Raw genomic sequence first — 26,779 nt, 5'->3', positions numbered from 1 at the left:
GTCTATCCCTTGATACTAATGGCATTATCCTGTGGTAATGATTCTTGCTGTTTTAACATTAATTAAAACAGCAAGCATCGTGTGCCACCGGATAAATCATACATGATCATACCAACAGGATCAAGGGATAAACTTGGATACGTGATACGGAACAATTACCGAGGTGAGGGTTGCGATAAAATGAAGTGTCTTTTAAATTTTTATGTTGAAATTAAGGTTTTTTTCCCTTAACAATTGCTATACACCTGTCTTCAAGAAGTGAAGATATGAGAATTTGTACTTTCACCTAATCCATAAAGAATTGATGCCATTGGTAACAGCTTCATTTCAGTTTTTGTGGGAAAATTGTACAACTTAGGCAGTTAAATTTTTCAGAAATACACATTGCCTGTGTTAATAATTAAATACTTCTGCACGTTTTTTTATGCATTAGTTTTGTTTGTGATATGTGATGCAATTCGGTAGGTACTTACGAAAGTCCTAACCTTAACTTCAATCAACGTGATTCTACGAGAACAGAAATTGTTTCTTGGACATAAAAAAATGCAGCAATTTAATATTATCCAAAAATATGTTACATGTTATGCATTTTAACAAATGTTATGATACGTAAACAAAACATTTTTGACCGAAATGAGGTTAAGGCAAACACTGTCCCGAAGGTAAGAAATTTACTTATTGTTTTAAAAATATTGCTCTCCTAAATCATTTTATGTTACGTTTACCGATATTTAGTTAAATTACTTGCTTATAAGGGAAAAAGAATAAAATCAATATTCTTATAAATATTAATGCATGCACGAAAAAAGTCACAAGCTCGCCAACATTCAGTTGAAGCTGCAAATTTCCCTACTATTCAAATTAGTGTTTTAAGCATATTAACTGCAAATTGTACTTTCTACGATCAATGTTGTATTTAAATTAAAATTTACTTATAATTTGAAACGTAAGTCTTACTTCAGAAGGTACTTTATCTCGGTTTTAAGCCATTGCAACTTTGTTTTAATGTTTGTCAAGTTTGCATTTTTGTATAGCAACTGGAGCATTTCTGAATAAAAAAAACGTAGAACTGCAATAGCATTGAGTGTCCACTCTGTACTAGTACTTTATTTACTCTATGGGCAAAACGTAAACACGTACCTACTAAGTAAGTTATATTGATTGCAGCGACTTCACTTTGAAATTGTTGTATATCTGGAAGTATTATTGTACTGTGCTGTTTAAAATGCTTTAAAAATATTGTATACTTTTAAGTGTTTACTACGTTTTTATTAATTACGATCATGTCAATTGAAGTCTGGGAGCATTTTTTTATTGATCCAAATGACAACAATTATGCAATTTTCCAAATTTGTAGTACGAAAATTTCACGAGGTGGTGCTTCAAAAACAACAACAAACATGAAAAAACATCTTGGGAAACATACTGCGTTTATTGAAGATACCAAGAAGAGAAAACTTGATTCAGCAAATAGGGGCTTGGACTTACCAGCTCATGCAGAGAAATCAACTTCCTTGCCCTGCAACAGTGGTTCATTGTTTTCATCACCTTTGATTCAAGTCAGTCATCAACCTTGTTCATCTCCTAGCAAAAGCAGCAGCACTACTTTGTCAATACCCCAGTCATCTGCTTGTACAATACTTGACCCTGATGATCCTAGCTCACCTAATCCCACAAACTTTCTAAGCAGTTTCAAACAGTGCCAAATGCTGAAACCGAAATCAAAACCAGTAGCCAAGAATTCCCTTGTCCAACCAACACTCAAAGAATTTATAACTCAGACCTCACCTTTTAAACCAGGAGACTCAAAAGCTAAATCAATAACTGGACATATTGGAAGAATGATGTGCCTAGATGTGCCTAGATGTGCAGCCTTTTAGTATTGTCGAGGACAGAGGGTTTACTGAATTTGTGAAATTCATGGAGCCAAGGTATGTAATGCCCAGTAGGAAACATTTTTCGAAGAAAGTGATACCAGAGATGTACAATGAGTGCACAGAAAGTGTCAAACTACAGCTGACAGATGCAGAGTATGTGAGCCTCACAACAGACATGTGGACTTTAACTAATAGCGACGATTATATGAGTCCGACGGTGCACTTTGTCGACAGAAATTTTGTCTGCAACACCTTTTTATTGAGGTAATCCCATTTGTTGAATTCTCACACACAGGGTCGAACATTTACACTTTTTATCACAGAAACTCTTCAAGAGTGGAATCTGAGTGAAAAGGTTGTTTGCATTGTGAGTGACAATGGTAGGAACATCGTAAGTGCTTAGCACATACATTTCAGCTTGTTGTTAAAGATGGGTTACTTAACAACAAGAATGTAACTAGTTTGACAGCAAAATGCCGCCGCATTGTTGGTCATTTTAAACACTCAAGTAAAACATGCAAGGAACTGAAAAATGCTCAGTCTGTTCTTAGTGTAAAACAGCATAAAGTCATCCAAGACGAACCCACCCGATGGAATTCTACATTACACATGCTGCAACGTCTACTTGAGCAAAAGCAGGCAGTCACCCTAGCTGCAACGAAGCTCAATTTGCCTGCAGAACTTTCGACTGCAGAATGGAATTTACTTGCCCATGTGTCTCACTGAGTATTTTCAACCGTGCTACACTTGCTGTTAGTTCTGCAACTGTGACTGCATCAGAGGTAATACCGATTGTTAACAGCACACTTGGAGAGCTACAAAAGCCAGCACCCAATGGCTCAGGAATTCTGGGTATAAAAAATGATCTCATTTCTTCATTGAACTTAAGGTATGCAGAAGTGGAGCAAGAAATTTTGTTTGCAGCAGCAACACTTCTTGATCCTTGACTGAAAAGCCATGTGTTTGTTAACCAAAAGTGTGTTGAAGTGGCACAAAATTACTTAATTGAAGAAGCAACAAAAACCAACTGATCAGAGCCTGAGTTACCCAATGTCCAAACAAAGCAAACAGCAGCACCAGCAGCGAGTCATGGAATGTGGGCATTTTACAACAACATCATGAATGATGCCAAGTGTGAATCAAAGGAAACTTCTGTGAAGGGTGAAATAAACACTTACCTTCAGGAACCAATTATTCCTCCCACTGCAGACATTTTCAAGTACTGGAAGGAAAATTACAAAGTCCCTAACATTAAAAAACTGGCAAAAAAGTACCTTAGCATACCACCATCCACAGTGTATTCTGAAAGACTTTTCAGTACTGCTGGCCTGATAGTTGACCAAAAGCGTCATCGATTAGACCCTGAAACTGTGCGAAGGTTTGTTTTTCTAAACAAAAACTTGTAAATTGTTTTGTTTGTTCACAGTAGTGACATTTTTGTTGAGTTTTGAGTAGGCCTTATTTTTTTTAATACATTAATTTACATCTTCTGGGTTAATTTTTGTAGGATCTAAAACTAGTGATGTCTAATTGTTAAAATGTTAACTACAATATCTTTCTTTTATATGTACATAAATTAAAAGTTAAAACAGTTTCTACAATTTGTATAAGTGTTGAATTTTTTCTGAAAGCTGTTTAACTTAGAAGTATTTGCTAAATGTGTGTGGCTTTAAATAAACCTCTTTAATTCAGAATTCAAGTGAAATTCTCTGTATGTTAAAAAAAATCTCCTATCAGTTGTTCAGTATAGGAATCGAGAATCGATAGAGAATTGAGAATTGGGTATCAAGAATTGATATATTGGAATCGTCCCATCCCTAATTCTTTTGCTTAAGTTATGCTGATCTAACAAAAACGTATTTTCTTCCCATGAAGTCACCAACTTCACCAAATTAAGAGATTTTTTTTGCTGGCGTGATTTTTTGTTACTTGTATCCCATAGAAATTGTTGAACTTTACTTAAAACAAAGAGTTTTTTTGAATCAAACAAAATAACAATGCAGACTAACTTTTTTTTTTGTATTCATAGATAATTATACTTATTTTTGGCATTTTCATATCTCATGATCTATTAATTTCCATCTTTTTACCCTAGTTTACATTTTTAGAATTTTTTCCCCTTGGTATTTTGTAAAAAACATGGTATCACCACATTATGTGAACATTTTATAAAACTATGTTATTGTGGATCTCATTTTCAAAGGAAGACTTGAGGGACCTAAGTCTCCCACCTAATGATCACAACTTACACGTCTTTAAGTGACTGTTCTGGGAAGATCCCATAGTGAGCTCATAGATCTGCCGCCGGCTGCAGGTGTGTGGCATGGCGGGGGCTCGAGCTGCTGTGTGATTGGTCACAGGTGCAGGTGAGCACCAACCAGCTGCGGCGGCAGGACGAGGAGAACAAGAACCTGCGTGAGGAGCTGGAGCAGGCTGCTACCCGCGAGAAGGAGCTGACCACTCGGCTCCGAGAACAGCAGCACCGCTACACCGACCTCGAGTCCAAGGTCGGTTCCCTTTCTCTTCTCTCTCTCTCTCCCCTCCTCTTTCTTCATTCCTCTCATCACCACCCTCTATTGTCTCTGCATCATTATCTTCTCTCCAGTGTTAACTGTAGTAAATATGCTAACTGATTGGCCAAATACCAATGCTTGCATCTGCACATCAGTTAATTATAACAAAATTCGAGATCACTTCTCGCATCACCTCTCATCACCTTAAACTACATGTCAACTAAACGTTCAGCCTAAATTCATTCATGTATTTCGTTCGTCCACACTTAATTACTTAAAATTATTCACCATATGGTTTTGATCTTTGTCCATGAATTTAATAATTAAAAACATATTCACTTTTATGATTTGGAAAATAATATAATTTAAACTTTTATCCCTAGAAGAAAATGAATGTGAAAGAGCAGTATTCTTAATATAGAGGAAAGCAGTATGAATGGTCTGAAGGATTGCCTGTACGTGTCCTTCGTCTGAGTCACGTCTCTGGATAGCTGGCTTTTTTCCGTGTTGTAGATGAAGGATGAGCTGATGATGGCGAAGATTCGCGACGTGGAGCACACGCAGTGTGTCGCCGAGCTCACTCAAAAGATATCTCTGCTCGCTCTGAAGGTGGGTCACTGCATCACATACTACTTGCTAAACTGACTGTCAGCTTTACTTACGTGCAGTTACAGTAGAGTCTCGTTAATCTGGACTTGTCCGGACCCGACCCTGTCCGGATCACCGAAAGTCCGGATTAACCATAATCAACTTTAAAATGTATCAAAAACAAGTTTTATAGGCTAAAGAAAAAATCTTTATGCTTAAAAATCAACTGTGTTTTATTATAAAGTACTTCAAAACTAAGTACACATGTATGTAACTTATAAATAATACAATACATTAAATTTACAATTAATTTACATTGATTTTTCGTTGAGTTTGAGCGCGAACGCTTGTAATGTTACACCTGACAGCGGATCGACTTGTTCACGTTGTTAGCAAAACCAAATGTACAAAGCCTCATCTAAAGTTTCATTTTTTTGGTTTTTTAACGTGCTTCTGTTACCCAGACTGTCCTTATTCACCATTTTGGCACAAAAATTTTCAATTTCTTTCCAATTTTTTTTCCAATCAGAAACAGTTTGTTTTCCCCAGGGGCGCAACAACTAAATTTCCAAAGGGGGGACAATTCGCAATATACCTTTTTATAAAGAATCATCGATCCCCCCTATTGAAGCGGGGGGTCCGGCGGTGCTCCACCGGGAAAATTTGTATTTAAAGTGTAATCGTGGTGCTGTGCTCAGGATAAAACCATAATTATTAATAATAAATGTCCGGTGGAAGCGTCAGGCTAATTATCTAAAAGGACTTGCCAGAGGGGCACAGCCCACTTACAAAACACAATTTAAAATTAACCTCCCTGACAGTAGAAAAGGTTATGTGGATTGTGGTTCCAAGTAGCAGCAAATGAAAACAATCGTATGGTTTGGTTTTATTAGAGGCTTTTACTTTTGATTAGTAGTTAAGTATCTTTTTCATTGCCGGTTTCTTACATTTGACAATATCTTACGGCATTACAGCCATTACAAACAAAACAGGTAACAATGTTAGATTCTTATTTTTGATACATTACATTGAGTACACTAACGCATAAAATAGAAAAAAAAGGGTGTAGGTGGGGGGGGGGGGGAACACCATTTAATGCTATACTAAGTTCAACTGTTTAGGAACATTGAGCTCGCAGGCTTATAAAACAAATATATGTGTTTCAAATACAATATTTTATAATAATAAGCAAAACGTCCTAAAACTGGCGGAGTTATCAAGCTGTTCTTCACTTCTTTTTGAGGGGTGCCGAAAGATGGAGGGAGACTCCGTTATAGAGGCTCATGAGTTACATTTTGAGGTGCAAAATGTGGCGCCGGAACTGGGCCGCCATCTTGAACTGGTCTGGGGTCCTTGAAGCACTCTGGAATTCTTGAGTACTCTGGGATTCTGGAACCCTGCCTATAACCAATAATCCACATGGATTAGCTTGGTTAGCAGGCAGTTTATGCCGGGCGAAGTTAAGCCCAAAAAAAGGCAACCTAACAGGTTTGTGTGGGACGAAGTGCAGCTTACCTTAGCTGGCAGGGTGAAGTAGATAGTGGCTGTCCCTGGGGGTGATCCGGGGACGCGCGGCGCGAGAGCTCGCGGTAGCCATAGAAGAAATAATTATGCCGAAAACCAAAAAAACTAAAGTTAAACTTAACTATTTGGGCAGCTACGAAGAAAAACTAAAAAAATCTAGGCGACATGGCCTGGCTCAGAAAGCAACTACATTCTTGCCGAAAGCGGATCACGATAGCTGCTGGTCGTTACTGCGACCTGTTGCGAAGATGCGCGCTGGACGAGAGCTGCCCTAAAAATCCCTGAAATGGCGCCGGGACGCTAACTTAAAATTAAGCCCGGTCGTCTGTTCCTCTGGAGGAGGGGATCGGGAAACCCGAAGTGCTCCGAAGGGCTCCGAAAGAAAAAAAGGGCTCCTGCGACCTATCGACTGAGTGTGAGGTCGACTGTTTCTCCTGGTGGGGATAGGATGGTCAGTAGTGCGCTCTCGCTCTCAGCTGGTTCGTCCTTTCGCCGATAGATGGTGTGGGCATGTGGATCGAAGTCTCGCATAGACCATTGCGGCACTTGGTGGCCGCCATTTTGCAAGGGGGGGGGGGGTTTGGCCTTGAAGTTGGTCATTGCCACGGCTGGCCGATGACTGCTGTGGACCAGGACGGGGTGGGGGGTATGTCTGGTGAATGACCTGCCCTGTGAGAGTTCGCCATCCAGACGTTGGGACGTGCGGCGGAGCTTGAAAAAAGGACACCAAAACGTGTTAGAGACCGCAAACTTCAGCACACCTCCGAGAAGGGGTGGAGGCGACCATGGGAAGCTTAGGGCGGCTACTTTCGTCACGCGTAGCGCTAAACTCGTGACGAAACTCGACGGCCAGTGGATACCGTTGCTGATGATAGCCCTGTAGTCGGCTAGACCCAGCAAATTTGGTGGGAAACGGCGGTGAGAGCACTATACTGCTCAACAAGCTAACCTGCCGGTACACTCGACCGAACAAGTTTGGATGGGTCGAAAGCAGCTGGCAAAAAAGGAAAAGTAAAATTATAAAAAAATTAAAATTTGGTAAAACTAAGAAAATAAGAAAAAATTCGTGCCTAAAGTAGCACTGATTCGGCACAAAAGGTGGGAAATGGTGCTATTTAAGCAGTTTTATTATCTAAAAATTGATTACACAGCACTTTTTTGCCCCCGTTTGCCCCCACTTCAAGGTTTCAGAGGGGGGGGCAAAATACCATTCCCCCCCTACTCTGTTGTTGCGCCCCTGGTTTTCCCACTCCTAAATGTTGCGCTATTCTAGTTAATGATTCACCCGCATCAATACGAAATAAGACTTGGTGTTTTTGCTTCATTTTTACAGTCACTTTCTTACGTTTAGTAGCCATTACGTTGCTCTTAATAATGCACACAATACAACACTCGCACTGAATAAAAATAACTGTCATGAGCACCTATCACCAGCACGAGTAACCATCGATAGAGTCCCGGAAAATTCGCAAATGCGAAATAACCGCGATAAAATGCAAAATGACAATAAATGTGATAAAATGCTAAATAATGCTAAATATTAGTTTTTTCTGCGATAAATGCTAATACAGTGGAACCTCATAATTACGAGTACAGGATACTACGAGACCTTCGAAGTTATGACAGTTTTGTAATGCACCATCGATTGGACTACGTAAATCATGCTAAATTAAAATGGCATCTTCAAACAAGGAAAAATGCCCGCTGTTAGGGGAAAAAAAACATTCACGTAGTATTAACATGGACTGATAAACGCCTATGTGTGTGTTGCTGGGTCTGAGGGTTTGTGTGTCCATGCGTGTGTCTGTGACTTTCTCCCCCTCTCTACAAATGAACAGGGAAGATGGCAGATGCCCTTCCCTTTCCCTCCTCTTTCCAACCCTCCGGTGTTTTCCTTTCTCCTCTCCACTTACCTCCCCTCCCTGATCAAGGAAGGCGATGGTGACAGCTTTTTTTTTTTTTGCTGAATCTCGGAGCGCGGTCATGAGTCAGATCATTTCATTCGCGATTAAAACAAAAACTGTGGCAGATACAAAAAAATCACAGAGACCTTTTATATTAGAAATTTAATTTGCTACAACTTTTATTCTATGCGTTTTTTTACCACGAGGTACTGTTTTCGAGATATTGTGCGACATTAAGACATTCTGAGAATGTTCAGGATTTTAACTTTGATTTAAATCTTATATATTTGGTTATTACGAGTACTCTTAGTTATGAGGATTTTTCTCGCCATTGTCAGCTCTCGTAGTAGCGAGGTTCCACTGTACTGCCGTGAATGCACGAAAATTTTCCCGAACACTGTTGAAGATGGCAATACCGCATGTGCTTCTTTGTTTTTAAACTGTTTCCAAGCAGTACAGGGCGAGTGCTACAGCTGCAATATACCTGTGGGTGGTCCAGCGGTAGCCAGCCAGCAAGCCAAGTGTGTGTAGGTGTGTTCGTAAGCGATAAAAATGGTGAAGAGATAGAGAGGGAACAAGCAAGCCGAGTCGGCCCAGTCAGCAGGTGTGTTTGTGTGTGTAAGAGATTATTAGAAAGAAGAGGAGAGAGAGATAGTGTGAGCCCAGCCTGCCTATGCAGCAAGAGGAAGTCGCCAAGGTCAACTGGTACAGTCTGTTCACACCAGAAATACCCCTCACGTGTCTCATGGGGAAAGGTTATACGGGTAGTTCCGGTGCAGATTTTTCTTTGAAAATTGTGTTAAAGGTGGTGTATCCCTAATTAAATTTAATCAAAACGTGGCAAAGTTTCAATTCACGATCGTGCTAATGCATTCAAACATGAAAATTTTTATGTCAGTGACAGTACAATATTAATGTGTGGTGTTTGTAAGACACGTCTGGAATGGGGAAAAAAGACGGTCTGGACAAACATGTTATATCCAGTATGCATGTTAGAAGAAAACTTGAACAAGAAAAACTGATAGCGGATAAAGGAGAGACGTCCAAGCGCCAAGCAACAGTCCTTGGAATATTCAAAAACAAAAAAATGTGCGAAGATTCAGAAGAGTGTCTTTGTTGAAGATACAGTGAAGATGTGTATGCAGGCAAACATACCATTAGAAAAAATGGACCACCCTGCAATTTGAAATTATTTGGAAAAGTATGTAAAAGGTTCTGGCGATTTGCCTGGGGCAGACACTCTCAGAAGGGAGTATATGTGCAAAGTAGGTGCTGCAGAAAAGAACGACTTAAGCAATTGATTTCAGGAAAGGACATATATGTTGTTGCAGATGAAACTTCGGACAGTCGTGGGCGTTGTGTTTTTGTTATACTTTTTCGTACCAACAACTCTGCCGTAGATCAGCATTGGCCATGTGTTGCTTTCTTGACTCAGCAAACGGCACCACGTGCAGCCAGGCAATACTGGAATCATTAAACCAGTATGGTGTAGGCTTTTAAAATGTTCTAGGTCTTGTGTCAGATTCGGCGAGGTACATGAGTACCTGTTTTGCAGCCCTGCCGATAGTTTTAGGTGACCACACTTTTCACTTCCAGTGTTGGGCACATAAGGTGAACCTCGTGGGTGATGTTTTCATGTGCGAGTTTAGTGATGTGAATTCTCTGGTTGTTGATGTGAAGATGGCATTTCTACATGGTGGGAAAATTAAGAGTGCATACATTTTATTCTTACAAGAAAACTACCCAGAACTGACTGCAAAGCTTTTCCCAAGCCCAGTGGTAACAAGGTGGAATTCTTGGTTTATGGCTGTTATGTATTTATCTGAGTACATTGAACCACTTCTTCAGTTCTTGAACCAGTTGGAACCTCAGAATGCCAGTGTAAAGTTGGTGTGCCAGAAGTTGTCTGGAGGCCAGTTTTCTGTACTTAACATCAAGTGCAAATTCATGAGCGAGGCTTGCAAAAACATAGTTGAGCTAATTAAAGTTTTGGAAGGTGGACATTATCCCTTTGCTCATTTGCTGTGGGATGAACTCTTGCAGATTTCTGATTAACTTAAAAGGTATGGTAATGGACATGGTGTGTTGCCATCACAGACACAGTAAATGTTGGAAGGAGTAAAGGGTGATACAGCCAAAGCAAGCATCAAGTCTGCTACAGTCAAGTCTCATTAATACAAACCTGAGGGGACCAAAAAATTTACACTTTGTAATAACGAGATTTTTACTAACCATTTTTTATGCCTTCGAGAAAAATTACCTAACCAAGTACGGAGCGGAAAAAAAGAACTCACATAAATATTACGATAAGGGATTTTTTTTTTTTAAATTTGAATACATATTAAGATACAGCATGTAATGTTAACAATTTTGTTACAGTAAATAAGGTATGCTAAATCAGATTATTTCACAAAATAAACTTATTTATTTACATTATGTACATATTTGGTCATAAGTTACAGACACTTCCATTACCAAAACAAGTTAATGATGCAATTATGTACAGGCCTAAGGGCCGATATTAAGACCTCCGGCTAAATCTTCAGGTTAGCTAGCCTTCGGGTTAGGCTAGCCTCCGGTTAACGAATGAGGGGTGTATTATGACCCATACTTAGCCTGCGGTTGGCTAACCGGAACCTGACGAAGCGTGTGGTGTAATAATGGGTGTGTTGGTAATGAAATAAACCAGAATTTGGTAACCTTTGTTGCAAAACAGTTTTTTTTTCTGGTAGAATGTTAGTCAGCTGTTTGTTTGTATTGTGATTCGGAATGTTTACAGCTGCAGTAAAGAAATATGCCGCGAACTTTATCTTGAAACAGATATAATTAAATTAACCAAAAACTACTTCGACGTCAAACCTGCTTTGTATTAAACCATAAAATTACAATTTACGATTCAAAACTGTGTGTTTTCAACTTTACTCTTGTACTGAAACTCATGATTTTGTTAGGTTATATATTAAGCCAAAACTAACGAAGTAATTCTATACAAACAAATAAATAGGGATGACATTTTTGCTAGAGAACATTTATTTCTTTCATAAATTTATTTCATAATCAAATAATATAGACCCTGTTTCGGGAAAATACTTGTCGATTTTCATTTCACTGGTGTAGGTTTCATTTTTGTACTAAAAGTTTCGTATCACGTATCCAAATTAATCTGATCCTGATGGAATTAGTTTGTGGTATAGGATGCTTGCTGTTTTAATTTAGTAGGACGAGAGATCCTAGACATATTCACTGGGGAAATTATTATGATTGTAAATTGTATACGAAAGAAATACATTTTTACAAGACCTGACATAATTTGTTTGTATCGTGATATGTTAGGTATTTTTAGTTATGTACAGGATTTTTCAACATTCTAAATTAAAACAGCAAGTCTAATGTAAAACAAGACCAACATTATAAAGGGTTATGCCAATAGGATCAAGGGATAAACTTGGATACGGGAAACAGAATAATTCCAGTGCTGTTTTCGTTGCGTGGCGTGGCAGGTAGATAATAAGTACACTAGAGTCCCGTTATAGCGAGGTGTCACGGTTCCGGGTTTGATCCTCGCTATAACCGAATTGGACAAATTTTGGCCCCCAAAAAATAAAAATTAACCGGAAATTGCATAAAAATTGTGTTTAAACCTGTATAATTGGAAAATAACAGGTTATGTTAATGAAATCTTAATTTCTGTGAGCAGATGTGTGAATCCTCTTTAAAATGATACCCCATAAGTACGGATGTGATCACCGATTGCGTCAAAATAACCAGAATACCCTACCACGCCACGTAAGTATAGCATCTCAGCGCACGGCCGACGCAGCATTGTCCTGCTATCTATCGTCGACGCGGGCTGTCTGCTGGCGGCCATGTTGGTTCGGGATGTTCCTAACAGGTGGTGCTAGTGTAGCGCGACGATTTAATTCCTTACAAAAAAGCAGGAGTGCGGCTGCGGCAACGCACGTACGCCTCAAACGTAATAGTCGCTGGAAAACTATACTTTTTTCATTTAAAGAAACCTGTCAACTTTTTTAGAAAATAAATTTGGGATTAAACTCAAACCATCACCACCCCTTTCCCGGGCAGATACCCCAACAACTGACCGAAACAAAAGTTACAAGAAAACTGCCCTAGCGATTCGGAAATAAATACGGTAGTGCCTACTAAGATGTAAAAGTAACGAAAAAATGCGTACCCGTATGTATTCGTTACTATAACAATTAGTACTCGTTACTATCGTTACGTTACTCGTTACTTCTGATACCGCATAACATGCTATGTTATGTTGCAGCAACGAATCCAGTCGTATTGCGTACGCGTACAGTATGACGTCGCGTAAATAATAATAAATAGAATATAAACAATTAACAATATTTGATAATTAATAGTTTTTGTTAACCAAGAAACAAATCTCATTAGAGCGGCTTTTTCATATTATCTCTTTTAAGATAACAACCAAAAAAAACGTGAAAATACGCGATTATAAAAACAAATACATACATATTTCTAATTTGTAAAAAATACTTTCTTACGTTGTTTCTGTTCCAATCTCAAACTTTGTCTACACACGGCACAGATAACTAACGGAAGTTTGATAAAAGAAAGAAAGGATGGGATTCAATTTTTAAAGCCACGCACTTAGGTGGCGACTGCACGGCTGAAGAATGACAGGCGTCAACGGCAAGATGTCTAGTGGCGAGCGAGAGGGGTGGAGATACAGCAGACAAATAACAAAAGCGCGCTTCAAGCTATCACGCCGTAAATTCCTCAAAAATATCTCGTTATAGCCGTGTTCTCGCTATTACCGTGCTCGCTATAACGAGATTCTACTGTACCTACCTAAAGGTTTGTAAGATAGGGAAGGGATAATTGGGTAACATTTATTTTCACATTCAATTGTATTCATTGAATTAGAACATCTGAAGTCGTATGAAGTGCATTTCATTCCCGGCATATGTCCACTGTATTACGAATAAAAATTGACAGATACAACTTCCACGAAAACACGCATTTTATAGGTAATAATAACCCTCGTTTTGCAATTTAAAAATTCACTTATTTACACATATTCTTAAGCAGGAACATTTAAGTCTATATACATTGCATACGTTTATGTACTTCGTGATCAATTAAAGTCAAATAATAATACACGACTCGACGAGAATAGAAAAGCGTGACTACATTTTCATGCCATGTAATTTTTAATAAAACTTTGACGAATACAGCGAATCATTTTATATTTAGTAATAAATTATTCCATCGCATCCTGCAAATATTCAATAGAATTCCTCAAATAGTCATCATCACTATCAACAACTAACCTCACCTGATACATCGCCATTTTATTTTCTGTTGCTTAGCCTCCGGTTAAGCAGCTAGCGGCTGGTTCATCCACCCGCTAGGTTAGCCGGAACTTTAACTGGAAGGTAGACGTTAACAAGGAGTCATAAAACCGAAATAAGAGCTAGCCTGCTGTTAAATTTTAGCCGGAACTTTAGCCGGGGGTCATAAAACCGGCCCTTAGTACTATGTACTGTGATTTAGAAAAAGCTCTTGATTTTTAGTCATCACAATATACATACATGAATTACGTAATACTCTCACAACAGAGAGTTTAAAAAAGCTGTCAATTTTTGTCTGAACAATATTTGACTTATAAGCACTTACTACAACAGAGCTTAATTTGTCAAATGCTGCCAGAGTTTCTTTACTTGCGTCAGTGTTTGATAACACATTTTCAAGTGTAGTTAATTAATTGCTGGCATCTTGTTTTGTGGGCAATACACACACATGATCTTCTTCCTCTTCTTCATTCTCTATATTTTCTGTGACAGATTGAGAAGAACCAGCACACATTAAATCTTCATTTGATGGCAAGGTAAATGTTGCAACATTGTCGTCCACATGGAGGAAGTCATCGAATGTCTCCTGGAACTGTAAGTGTTCTTGAAGATGATCCCATCCTTCAATACTAGCCTCATCTTCTCCAACTACAGCACCTTCTTTTTCACCAAATCCAGCTTTCCTGAAGCAATTGGAAATGGTTGGGGTGCTCACCTCATCCCATGCCATGGAGATATTGCGAATTGCATCCAACACATTCCATTTCATGTTGACATTTCTTTTAAGTTCAAGCTGTCGAACCAAATGTCTAACAAGGCGTGCTTTGTACTTTTGTTTAAAACTCTGAATAATGACCTGATCCAGAGGCTGAAGAAAACTTGTTGTGTTTGGTGGTAGGAACATCAGTGTTACATTCTTCAACTCCATCCCTTCAGCAGAATGTGCAGCACACCTATCAAGCATTAGCAAAATCTTTTTGTTTGCATAGGCCATCTTTCGATCCAGTTTGATTAACCATGCTTGAAAATTTTTTATTGTTACCCAAGCAGACGAGTTTGCTTCATAGTCACATGGCAAGTGATTGATATTTTTGAAGCATCTGGGTTTGAGAAATTTACACACAACAAGTGGGGTAAGTTTCTTGGTTCCATCTTGGTTACAGCACAAAAGTACCGTTACACGCCCTTTGCTGTTTTTCCCCTCATGACATTTCTCTCCTCTGTAAGCCAATGTTCTGTTGGGCAAAAGGTTATAAAACACTCCAGTCTCATCAATATTATAAATATCCTCAGGGCTGTATTAATCAAGTAATGGCTTCACAGATTCCAACCAACCTCCTGCATGTTTCTTGTCAACTGCTGTAGACTCACCACACACACTTTTGCAGACTAAGTTATTGCGGTCTTTGAAGCGTTGCAACCAACCACAACTACACTTGAAGTCGTCTATTCCTAATCGTAGAGCGATGTAATCGGCTTTTTGCTTCATCATAGGCCTCGATATAGGCAGATTTGCAGCATGCATTTCATGGTACCACTCGAGAAGTTTTTCCTCCATTTCACCATATTGTGGCGTAGCTCAGCCGGGCCTCCGACAAATTACCTCCTAAAAACATGAAAGTAACTTTGGGGGTAGAATAAAAAAAAATGGTATAGCACTAGCATGAGGTACCCGAGATCTAGTCTCCTACCCTTACAGGTAGTGTAGTGAAAGTTTCACGAACTGAAAGAAAACATAATTAAACAATTCAGACACAGATTTATTATTTACCAAAAATAATGTTCACAAATAAATAAATAAATAAATAAATAAACATTAACGTGATGTCGGCCGTCAAACAAGTTAACATAAGTATTTATTTTTAGGCAACGTGGCCGCTCTCCCGTCGCCGCAGCTCCGCTCAGGAATAGTCTACGCCCAGACCACTTCATGTATGCCTTCAACAAGACATCGATTCCCCAAACTACTTTTCCTATGACATAATCAAACTAAATACCATTCAAAACTACATTACCTATTCATCTTAAATTATTAAGTGCTGGACGGAGATAGTCCAGCCTGAAGTTCCGTCTCACGAGTCATGACTCGCCAGTCAGTTACCCTCACTACGACACAGCAATACGGCCCCTTACCGACGTGGATCACCCGTCCAGAGAGGTCCCGCAGGCGAAAAAGCCCCGGCCCCTCTCTGGAAGAGAGTTTTACCTCCCAAACGAGGTCACATGGAAAACACGATCACAGGGAATAACTTGGCCACGGGAAATGGCTGTTTCCCCCTTCCGCAAGGAAAACAAAACACGCGAGGTAGACAATTCCTTCTGTGCAGGCGCGGAGCCTCCCCCTTCCCCTCTCGCGCTGCTCGCTTGTTCAAGCAACGTTTCCAAACTCGGGCGCCAGGTTGCGACACTATACAGGACAGTGTCCTCGAAACGGATACACAAAAGCCTCACGTAGCAAAACGGACAAGAATGACAAACAAAAAACTGGCGCAGCGCAGCGGGTTTCCGAGAACAACGTGGTGCAACCTCTCGGCGAGCTCTGGCCAGCGACCCGCGAGAATTAGCAAACCACGCAGCCTCGCAAAAGCCCGCGGTGCCTGCAAACTACAATCACAGCAATCTATATTCCGCTATCCGCGTGTCGCAATCACCAGGCCAAGCATGGAAACGGGCACGTACACCAACACGTTACCCAGACGGGATACAAAAGTAAAATAAATTTAAAAATAAAGTAAAGAAATTTTCAGACTGTGACAATATTTAAGGCCACAAAGTCTTTTTCTACCCCTTAGAGCAATTGCAGCATCACGAGCACCAACAATGTTGTTCCGATTTTTTAGTATCGTCGACAACGAAGAAAGAGGAAGATCAAATTCTTTCGCGATTTCAGTTTTTTGTTTTCTTGCCGCTGTCCACTTCATTTATGATTTTAAGCTTTTCCGCTAACGTTAACTCATTTCGTCTGCGTTTTGTATTCATTGATACGAATAAATGAAAATCCGCCACGCACAAAAAACAGTAATTAATTATTCGTGCACAGTTTCAGATAAATCACTATGCAACGTAATATAAACAATGTCAGCGACAATGTCATAGACGTATGTATTTCGGTTATACCATAAAAAAAGAATACACAACCAAATGAGAAACAATATACGTAGAGGCAGACTGCATTCCATAGTTCCACATTTCGCCACCAGAGGTGTGAAAATTTTAAATATTGGAAGTGTATTGATGCACAGAACCAAACATTATCCATTGCATGTTTACACAAATTGACGTGATGTAAATATTTCTTTACTTCAGCTCAAGCGCGAGTATTGCTGCTGACGATGTGTTCATCTCTGATTTTTCGATGTGTTTATTTTCATTTCTTACAATGGCAAAGAGCGGTAAATTTGCTACGTTCCGCAAACGTTTTGGGCATTCTGAGAGTATAACCATTCGTATTAACCATTATAATTATATATACAAATACTTCTGTATGGGACGAAAACCAACTTCGAATTACATATTAACCGGGTTTCGTATAAAAGAAGTTTGTACCATTTAAAAGCCTATTCTGTTTGCCGTGACCAGAAAATTGCTTCATATAAACGGGAACTTCATATTAAACGGGTTCGTATTAATGAGACTTGACTGTATATCCAACTGTTGTACAAAAAGTGCTATGAAACTAACATCACATATGGCTCCATCTCCAGCAAACAACTTCTATGCAACAGCAGGTGAACTGTTCAACCCTGCCAAAGCAGGTCAACAAGTAGAAGTGAACTGTAGTAAGTTGGTTGTTTGCAAGAATAAGCTCCTGCCATTTTCAAAGCTCAGCAGTGATCACTTTGTGGATGGTTATCTGTACTTCCACAAACAGTTGAAAGAACATGTGCGGGAAGGAAACCACATTGACATGCCTCAAATTCTTCTTGCAGTTTCTCTCACAAAACCAGAGTTTGGAGCAGCTGCCCTCAAAACCATCTGGGCACCTGTGAGCAGTGTTGATGCAGAGAGGTGCTTAAGCTCATACATTGTTGTTTTGAGTGATCGCAGAACACATTTAAAAGAAGAAAATGTTGAAATGTGCAATATGCTGAAATGTAATGTGTGAAAGATATCAACTATGTAACTTGCTGTTACACAAAACATTGTGTTACTTACATATCTTGTCAAATATGTCAGATTAATGATTATTAATTATAATTTATAATTATTATGATGTGCCCTTTTTTAAAAAATTTTACATTGATGTGTTGGACATGCTAAAGTTATTTAACATACTATGTAAAAACTATAATTAATGATTCATTCTTTGTCAACCTATTAAAATGTTATTTACCTGGATACTGTTTATCTAAGATTTATCAGTAGGTATTCTTATATTTAGATGTGTGACATGTTTTAAATTTTTTAAATATATATATATATATATAATATCGTGTTTTTTTAAAATGCTTAAATATACATTTTAAAATGCTAATTTTCCAGGACTCTAACCATCGACTGAAAGGAACAAAACAAAACAACTCTCAGGTATAGAGTGAGTCATTTCTTGGAAAACAGACGATGAGCGGAAAACTAGCGGTAAGACTCACTGCAACTGAGGGCAAGAGGACCCTCTCTTAGAAATGGATTTTATTATTATCCTTTGTCACAACATTATTTTTCATAATTTTTTTTTTTTAGATCCGTCCGGATTAACCGGATGTCCGGACTAGCGGGGTCCGGATTAGCGAGACACAACTGTACCTAAATAGTTTCACACAAAATTCAGTAAGATTGACATCCTTACACATCTTATTGTGTTCATCATTTCTGTATAATAATTTGATGGATCCCTTTGTTTTACACCTCTAAAAAAACTTTATTTCAATATGCCTACATTGGAAAAATAAGACATTGTGTTACAAATTTATTAATTTATTTCCACATGTACACACGCAGTGAAATAAAGCATGTTATTGTAATGGCTTTCGCTCAAACAGTTTTATTTACAATGATACAATTCTAAGGTTTTCCAAATTTTTTCCATATTATATTGAAGCCTACAATAACAATACAGTAAAACCTTTTTGTTGCGACCCCATTTATTGGGACCACCTCTCTATTACAACCCGATTTCGAGGAACCGTGATAAAATTGATGAAAATCCTAAGAAAATCGGACAGAAAATAAGTTTCTTGTGGTGAGTAGCGTGTTACTGCGTTTCTCTTGCCGAGTGCCGACTTGTTTTAACTGCCGCAGCAATGTTTATTTTGACAGCTCAAGCAATTATCTTTTCCCGTGGGTTGATAGAAAAAGGTCGCTTCTCCCAGCAAAAAAAAAAGGCTACGCCACTTATTCCCCACGCAGGAAACACACAGGCTGCCGTCTGTCTCCCCCGCATTAATCTTTCTTCTAACATTCCACGTCTCGCCTCTCGCGCGAGCAATAACGCAGCATCCACGCATTGGGCCGTTTTATGCTTTGTTTGGTGACAGCAGCTTGATTTTATTCGGTACAGTAGAATCCCGCCGATGCGACCCCCCTCTGATGCATCCATTCCGTTTATACGACCGTTTTTTGAGATACCGTGAAAAATGTGAGCAGAGAAAGTCGAAAATTTGAGTAAAATCGGCTGAAAAACAAGTCTGTTACACTTTGTTGGGTGCTATGTGTTCACGTTTATCTTGGCGAGAGCTGGACTGTCAACGCGGCAGTGTCTAGCCGAGCTCGGCGCGTCCACTATCGTACGAAAAGCCGTCTCAGCTGTCATGTTATCTTACCCCCCCTACCCCCTCCCGCACGAAAAGCCGCTGTGGTAGCTTCTGCGAGAGCGTAAGAAACTCGTCCGGCCAGCATACTCATCCCCTCCCACACCGCGTGTGACAAAAGACAGGTTGTAGGCTATAGTCCATTCTCGGTAAAATAAATATTTTTATGGGCTTATACGACTGTCCTTGGCCGTTAATAAATACTTTATAAGTTTAAGTTATTATGATACAATTAGTTTATTAGTCACACAGCAGTTTCTGCTGAAAAATCACTTATACCTCGAATTTTATTGAATAGAAAAATTTAGCAGGGTCGTAAATATATTTATTTTACTGCATAGTTACTTTTCCATCTGCATTCCAACGTTTTTTTCCCTTCTTTTTTATACGCTGCGAAGGGACGTGGGAAAGATAATTGCTTGAGCTGTCAAAATAAACATTGCTGGATGCAAGGGCGGGAGCGCATCCTGTCGGTTTGTCGCTGTGATTATCTACTCCAAAAACATGTAACAGCATTTCAGGATAGCATTGTTCTTATATCGATCGTTTATAGCCGAATGTTTTCTACCTGATCCACACAAGTTCCTTCGCCACGTTTTGAACGAAAATAACCACCAGCCGGCTAGTATAGCCGAACTCGCGTGACGCGAATTCCTTTAGCGCGAGTATTTTATGTATTTTGATATATTTAGGGAGGGGGGGGGGGGGGGGGGGAAGGGCCCGAATTCTCTATTACGACCATTCCGTTTATAAGTCCGTTTTTCCGGAAACTGCGAGGGGTCGCATCAGCGGGATTTTTCATTCCTTTTCATAGGACCCTTGCTATTAAAATTGAAAGCTTGTAAATTCCTTGCCAGAGATCACTAAACTCGAACTTGGTGTGAAAAGTGACATATTTTGACATACTTTTTTTTGGGCGTGTTTTAGTGGGGAGGGAGGGGTCCGAAAATATTTACGACGGTCTTACCCCTCCCTCATAAAAGCCCAATTTTACGGGAGAAGGGAGGGTGAAAAGAGCATTTTCTCACTGAAGGTTTTTCAAAGGAAGCGAAGTTGGGGTGTTACAAGGGAGGACACTAGATGGTTTGTGTGCCTGGGAGGGATGAGCTAGCCTTAAATAATGTTAACGAGAGGAGGGAGAGGTGAGCTTATGCGTCATGAAGCCGCTGCCGCCAGCCAGACAGGCGAGCTTCGTGTGCGCCCACTCGCGTTGCAGAACCTACAGCTGCAATATTTTTAAAGGAAATGTCCCATTATTTTTCTACTATTCTTACATGAACATTATTGGGAGTATTAAAGCCGACACAAAAATACGCTGTGTGTTAAAATTAACACATTTTAATGATCTTTCATTTCATTTTTTTTTTTTTTTTTTTTTAATTGTTTTCTGATTTTCACATTTTGGTCAAAATGTCCAATTTTTTGACGGTTCCCAAGAATGTATTCGTAAAATCATTGCTTCGTTAAATCCGGGGTTCGTGACATCGGGGTTCTAGTGTATTTAACTACGGCAAGCAGAAAACGTACATGTAAACTAACCAGTAAAAATAAACTCTCTTTTGACATCTTTTCTTTAGAGGTGGCCTGTAGGGCGACGGACTTGTCATGAAGGTTGAAGTGGGTTTAAAGCGAAGCAGTAGCATTGTGAGTGATAGCATCCTGCCATTGTACGGCTGGTTTCTTAGCGAGTAGCGGGTATTGTGGGGGGGTTTTGAAATGAACTGAAAATTTCGGAAAACATCTATTACGACCCCCCTTCTATTACGACCCTATTCGTGGGAACCATGAGGGGTCGTTTCAGAGAAGTTTGACTGTATCTCCATCATTAGAAAGCTCCAACCTGCAAGAAGATGTAATAAAAATAAAAAGAGAACAAACAGTTTAATCTCTTCCAATTGGGGCACCTGATGCAGGATAACTGTTTTAATTGTTTTAAAAAATTTAATGATTCAAAGAAAGGGTTCTACAATGGCAATATAATTATTAACATGGGATATTGACTGCACAAATATACAAAACATTATTTATAAAAAAAAATCAAATAACTATTAACTATTACAGTGCATATGCGAGGTGCGTAATAGACGTGACATGTGTTTAGTAAAGCACCTGATAGATGGCATACACTAGAAAATATATCTGCAACTTTATGGTAACCCAAATTAAGCTCAAAGTATGTTGATACATTAAGTGCCGTAACTTGGGGTTACTTTGCTCCTTGGGGTTAAACATTGCTCCATTTAAAAAAAATGTTGTTTTGGTACCTAGGTTCAAAATCAGCTTTAATTTTTTTTTAACATTGCGTAGTATTTAGAGGTTGCCATACATGAAAAGTTTAATTTTCCATCTACCATATTGGATTTTCAATTACGTAGTTGACAACTAGAGGTGTGTTAGTGTGTGTAAATTATTTCATGAAATAAATGTGTGTCCATCGCACTGAATGTTAGTTCATTTAGAGGTAAGTTGTCTTTCTTTTCATAGCTCATTATGTGTACTTGCCGAATAATATGTTAGTTTTACGTTTCAGAGCAATGTTTGACTGTCACGAAATTTTTAACTTTTTATGTTAGGTTTTTTCTAATTTTGGGGATATATTGCACCACCACAAGGGTGGAGCAAAGTATCCCCACAGTAAAAGTTTGTACATATGAAGGAGTTTTGGTTGTCACTGAATTAAATATATGTTCTTTCTTCCAGGTTGGTTGAAATGACACAAAAATATCAAAGAATTGCGGGAAATAGAAGATATTGTGACTATAGCTCAGAAAAGTTAGAAGAATGTCTTGCAGCTATTAGAAATAAAAGAATTGTCCCAATGGAAGGCAGCAGAATTGTTTAATATTCCCAGAAGGACTCTAATCAATAAACTGAAAGATGGTAATTCTGGTACTAGCCCACGTCCAGGTTTCCCACAAATATTTACTGATGGTGAGGAAGCTGAATTTGTGCGGTGTGTCATAGAAATGAGTGAGTGTGGATTCCCGGTGACCTCCTTAGAACTACGGATGATAGTGAAATCTTATCTAGCTAGGTTGGAAAGGAATGTAGCTAGATTTATAGGTAACTGTCCAGGTCATGAATGGGTGTTATCATTCTGTAAAAGGCATCCTGAACTGACTGTGCCTTTTGCGAGTAATATCAAAAGAAGCAGGGCAGCTGTAGATGAAAAAATTTTACGAGTATATATAGACCATTTGGGTGTTGAAGTGAAAGATGTGCCTGCAAGCAATATTTTGAACTTTGATGAAAGTAACTTAACTGATGATCCAGGAAAGAAAAGGGTTCTCGTAAAAGGGGGGGCAAAATACCCAGAAAACATTTGCAACTCCTCCAAATCCAGCATTTCCCTGATGTTTGCTGGTAATGCTGAAGGTGAAACACTTCCACCATTTGTAGTCTACAAATTGGCAAATATGTGGTCAACGTGGACCGCAAATGGCCCTCCAGGCTGCCGGTATGCAAATACCCCAAGGGGATGGTTCGACAGAAACACTTTCTGTGAGTGGTTTACAAGCATGATGTTACCAAGACTTAAAAAACTGGATGGCAAAAAGGTTGTGATCTGTGATAATTTATCCTCACATTAAACGCCACATGTTTTAAAGTTATGCAGAGACAATGATATATTGTTCATATGCCTTCCAGCAAATAGTACACATCTTACCCAGCCTCTAGATGTTTCTTACTTTCGACCCATGAAAGTAGCGTGGAGAAACATACTTTCTGAGTGGAAGGCTAGTAAGCTAGGTTTGAAAGAAACTGTACTGCAAAACAACACTTTCCATTTCTTTTAAACCGACTCATGGATAATCTAGCTCCAAATTCGGCAGAAAACCTAAGGTCAGGATTCAGGAAATGTGGGATACATCCTGTTAATGTAAACGAACTTCTGTGTTGTCTTCCTTTACGAACATGTGACAAAGGTATTTTGCAAGACACATTTATAGAAGCGCTTCACAACAAAAAATCTGAATGGACTACAGGTGCTCAAAGTAACAGAGGAAGAAAAAAATTACAGGTGACTCCAGGTCAAAGTGTGACAGGTACAATTCCTATTGATTTGGGAACAAAGAAGCAGACTTATAAACAGTGTACTTATGACAGCAGATCGGAGGAAGATGATGAAAATCTTACTCTTCAAGATTCATCTGGAGAAGAGAACTTTGAGCAGTATCGCAAGCAGCAAGCCAGTTCATTGGCTGAGGAAGAGATGGACTGTATAGAGACTCTGGATGGATGTAAAGAAAGCACATCAGGATTTGGAAAAGTCATCAAGAATGTGGGACAGCATATTGTATTCAAATATTAAGATGAATATTTTCCTGGTGTGATCACAAAGGTAACTGAAGAAGGAGTGACTATAAGTTCCCTGAAAAAATCACTTAAGTCATGGAAGTGGCCTACACCTAAAGATGAAATGACATACCATTTTGATGATTTAATCGGAAGCATCCAACCTCCGAAGGTAATAAATCGTCGTAGTTTCTACTCTGTCCCTGAACTAGATCAATTTTGGATTTGAGTTCTACACCAAGAAATGTATGAGGATAAAACTAGTTTTTTTTATTCAAAATATCACTAACAATTTAAAACTACTTATATTATGATGTTAATGAGCATAATTCAAAATGTTGTTGATCTGAAAATTGTTTTATTTTGATACAAACTGTATTTTACATTTAATAAAGGTCATACAATGCTCCATAGCTAATAATCCATTTGTAAGCGTTGCTTTTAAAGGCTGGTGCAAAGTATACCCATCTTAAGGTAACAATGCTCCAGTTTTTTAAAAAAATAATGTGAGCAGTGTATGTATTGTTTTGTAAAACAAGCAACATCAACATTTTCTATGTAACCCACTTTAATGAATAAAAATATAAAACATTTAATTGTTCTATAAAATACCAATTTACAAGTCAATATAATTAAAAATATAAGAATTATGGAGCAAAGTAACCCCAAGTTACGGTACACAAAAAAAAGGTGAATACATTTACCAAAAATATTACTTTAGGTATATTGCCTGACAAATTATTGTGTACATAGATTAACAACAATATTAAATAACAATATTAAAAAAATATGTTCATAACAAGCCATGGTAGTTAAATACCCTATACAATGGGTCATCAGTTCAAACAAGTTATGTTAACATTACTGATATAGCATATGTGTAAGACCAGACATGTTAACAGGTTTCATTATGAATACAAAACACATCAAAAGTGCGGACACAAAGAAAAAGTGACACATACTAACAGGGCTCCGATCATGGGTGTAGCAAAGAGCCATACAAGTATTATCAGAAACAGTAGCACAGGAAAAATAACGTTAGAAAAGAAACATAATTTAGAACATGGTTATCAAAAATGAATTTAACCAGGGAGACTGCAAACAATTACGAGAATCCCCATAGCCACTTTATTACGCAAAACGCAGTCCCCAAACATAATTTCTTAACTTCCACCCATGATTGGTCCCATGACACTATCGACTGATGGTTCTGACTCATTCAAATACTAATGCAGTTTAAGACAGAGGTTTGCAAAATATAAGCTTATATAGATATGGAGGAGTAAGCCTCTACAATCAACAAATCGTTCCCTGAAAAATAAAAGGAGGGGTGACCAGAAACAGGGTAGGTAAAAGGGAGTAAAGGGTAGGAGGAGAGGAGATGGAGGGAAGATCATGACCCACCACGCCGAGGATGTCCAATGAAAGCTGACATGTTAGACGGCGATGAACAGAAATTTGTTTCAATACATAAGCTTTTTTGCACAGATGAGTGTGCCGCAAATTAGTGATTCTCTTTGCACAGCTTAACGTTTATATCTATTCATACATTTTGATGAGTATTATGAGGCTAACAATTTAAATAAATTTTACTGTAACGAAACATTGTTACAGATGAACTTTTTGCATTGGTTTTGTGAATCGGATATATAGTATTTAGTTTTCAGTGCCATGTTTTGTTTGCTATATTGAAGTCTGTGCTATGGTATTATAATGGTCATATTGTGTTTAGATTACTCTATGCTTCCAGAGGAGTTTAAAAAAAAAAAAAAAAGAATAGAAGAATTGTGATCCCGAGAAGGAAATAAGGCTGTGTTTTTCTTTTTGAAGTTATAATCGTATGAGGTTATATTTTATAAGTGAAGAAAAATAATTAAATACAATCGAGTCTGTTGACTAATACGGAGTACTCGTCGGAATTTCAGAAGTCCTAAGGTATGCATTTTGTTCTCTACCATTGACATCAGTTGGCCGGGATTTATATTTAAAACATATAAAACTATATCATGGTGTGCATTAATGTTGGAAACCAATTATAATATTGACAATAACTTTAGTTTTTTTTAAATGATGTGCCCAACCTAACTTCCAGTCGTTTAACAAACATTTCAGCTGACACAAATGGTTTATTTGTTCATAATTTTATATTCTTAATTATAATTTTCCATATACCATCAAGTATTAAAGCTAGCTATATTGTTCGAGCTTTATTTATTGTGTATAATTTGTATTCCAGTATTGAGGATTAGCCTATAAATTATTTTTTTTTATTTTTTATTTTGTAATTATAACACAGACTATTATATATGCACACCCACACACAGAGAAAATTTTTATCCACAATGAAGATCCTAATGTTAGTATAGATTACTATTGAATCCAATCGGGTTCTTACAATTTATGCTTTCGGCAATCGCTCCGACTGCTTCTAGTACTTTAGTGCTGAGCGACCGGATGTGCCAAACCATCCCACGTTAATGGTGTCAGATTTTCTCCGCCAGCCTTTACATACGGTCCCAAGCGCCCCATGCAAACGCATCTTTCGTCACATCTGGTCTACCGATCCCGTCACTCCAGACTTGCAGGGCACCAAGCATCCGGTTTGTGCAAACACGGGTCTCGCTATGCCCGCTGTTGTTTTCCCTCTTCCCCTTCATCCAAGCTTTAGGTGCTCATAGACTTAATTCCCTCCTCCACCTCCCCACCCCTTACAATTCCTAGTTTTACCCACCATCTGGACACCCCTAATTTCCCCCATCCTTCCTGGAGTTGCTCCAAAGTCTATGTCACACCCGTGGCGCCACCTCGGTGTGCTTCTGTAGGATTTTGTGGGAACTAAACAATGCTGCCCATTAGTCCTCGAATTTGTAACTGGTGTGCATCAACTCTTGAGGTGTCTTCCATTAGGACCTAGCTCCCCTCTTTTCTTCTTTAGGCAATCTCATGGATGTCCTAGATCCTCACTTATGTACAATGCTGTGCTCTGGCTGA

At 38.7% G+C, this 26,779-nt stretch overlaps 1 protein-coding gene across 7 annotated transcripts in view; it reads left to right on the top strand.

Annotated features, from left to right (window-relative positions):
- Positions 1-26,779, top strand: part of LOC134527226 (ecotropic viral integration site 5 ortholog) — a 950,124-nt gene that overhangs the window by 864,422 nt on the left and 58,923 nt on the right. For 6 of the 7 annotated variants that reach the window (XM_063359715.1, XM_063359712.1, XM_063359717.1 and 3 more), the window contains exons 16-17: positions 4,238-4,384; positions 4,904-4,999. In XM_063359715.1, the coding sequence (XP_063215785.1) occupies positions 4,238-4,384; positions 4,904-4,999 (243 nt within the window). Of the gene's footprint in view, positions 1-4,237; positions 4,385-4,903; positions 5,000-17,674; positions 20,180-26,779 lie in introns of those variants that run through there. The other variant, XM_063359719.1, reaches the window with a different exon arrangement.

The sequence above is a fragment of the Bacillus rossius genome, chromosome 1 (assembly GCF_032445375.1).
Source record: "Bacillus rossius redtenbacheri isolate Brsri chromosome 1, Brsri_v3, whole genome shotgun sequence".
Classification (NCBI taxonomy): domain Eukaryota; kingdom Metazoa; phylum Arthropoda; class Insecta; order Phasmatodea; family Bacillidae; genus Bacillus; species Bacillus rossius.
This window is presented reverse-complemented; position numbering and strand designations above follow the sequence as displayed.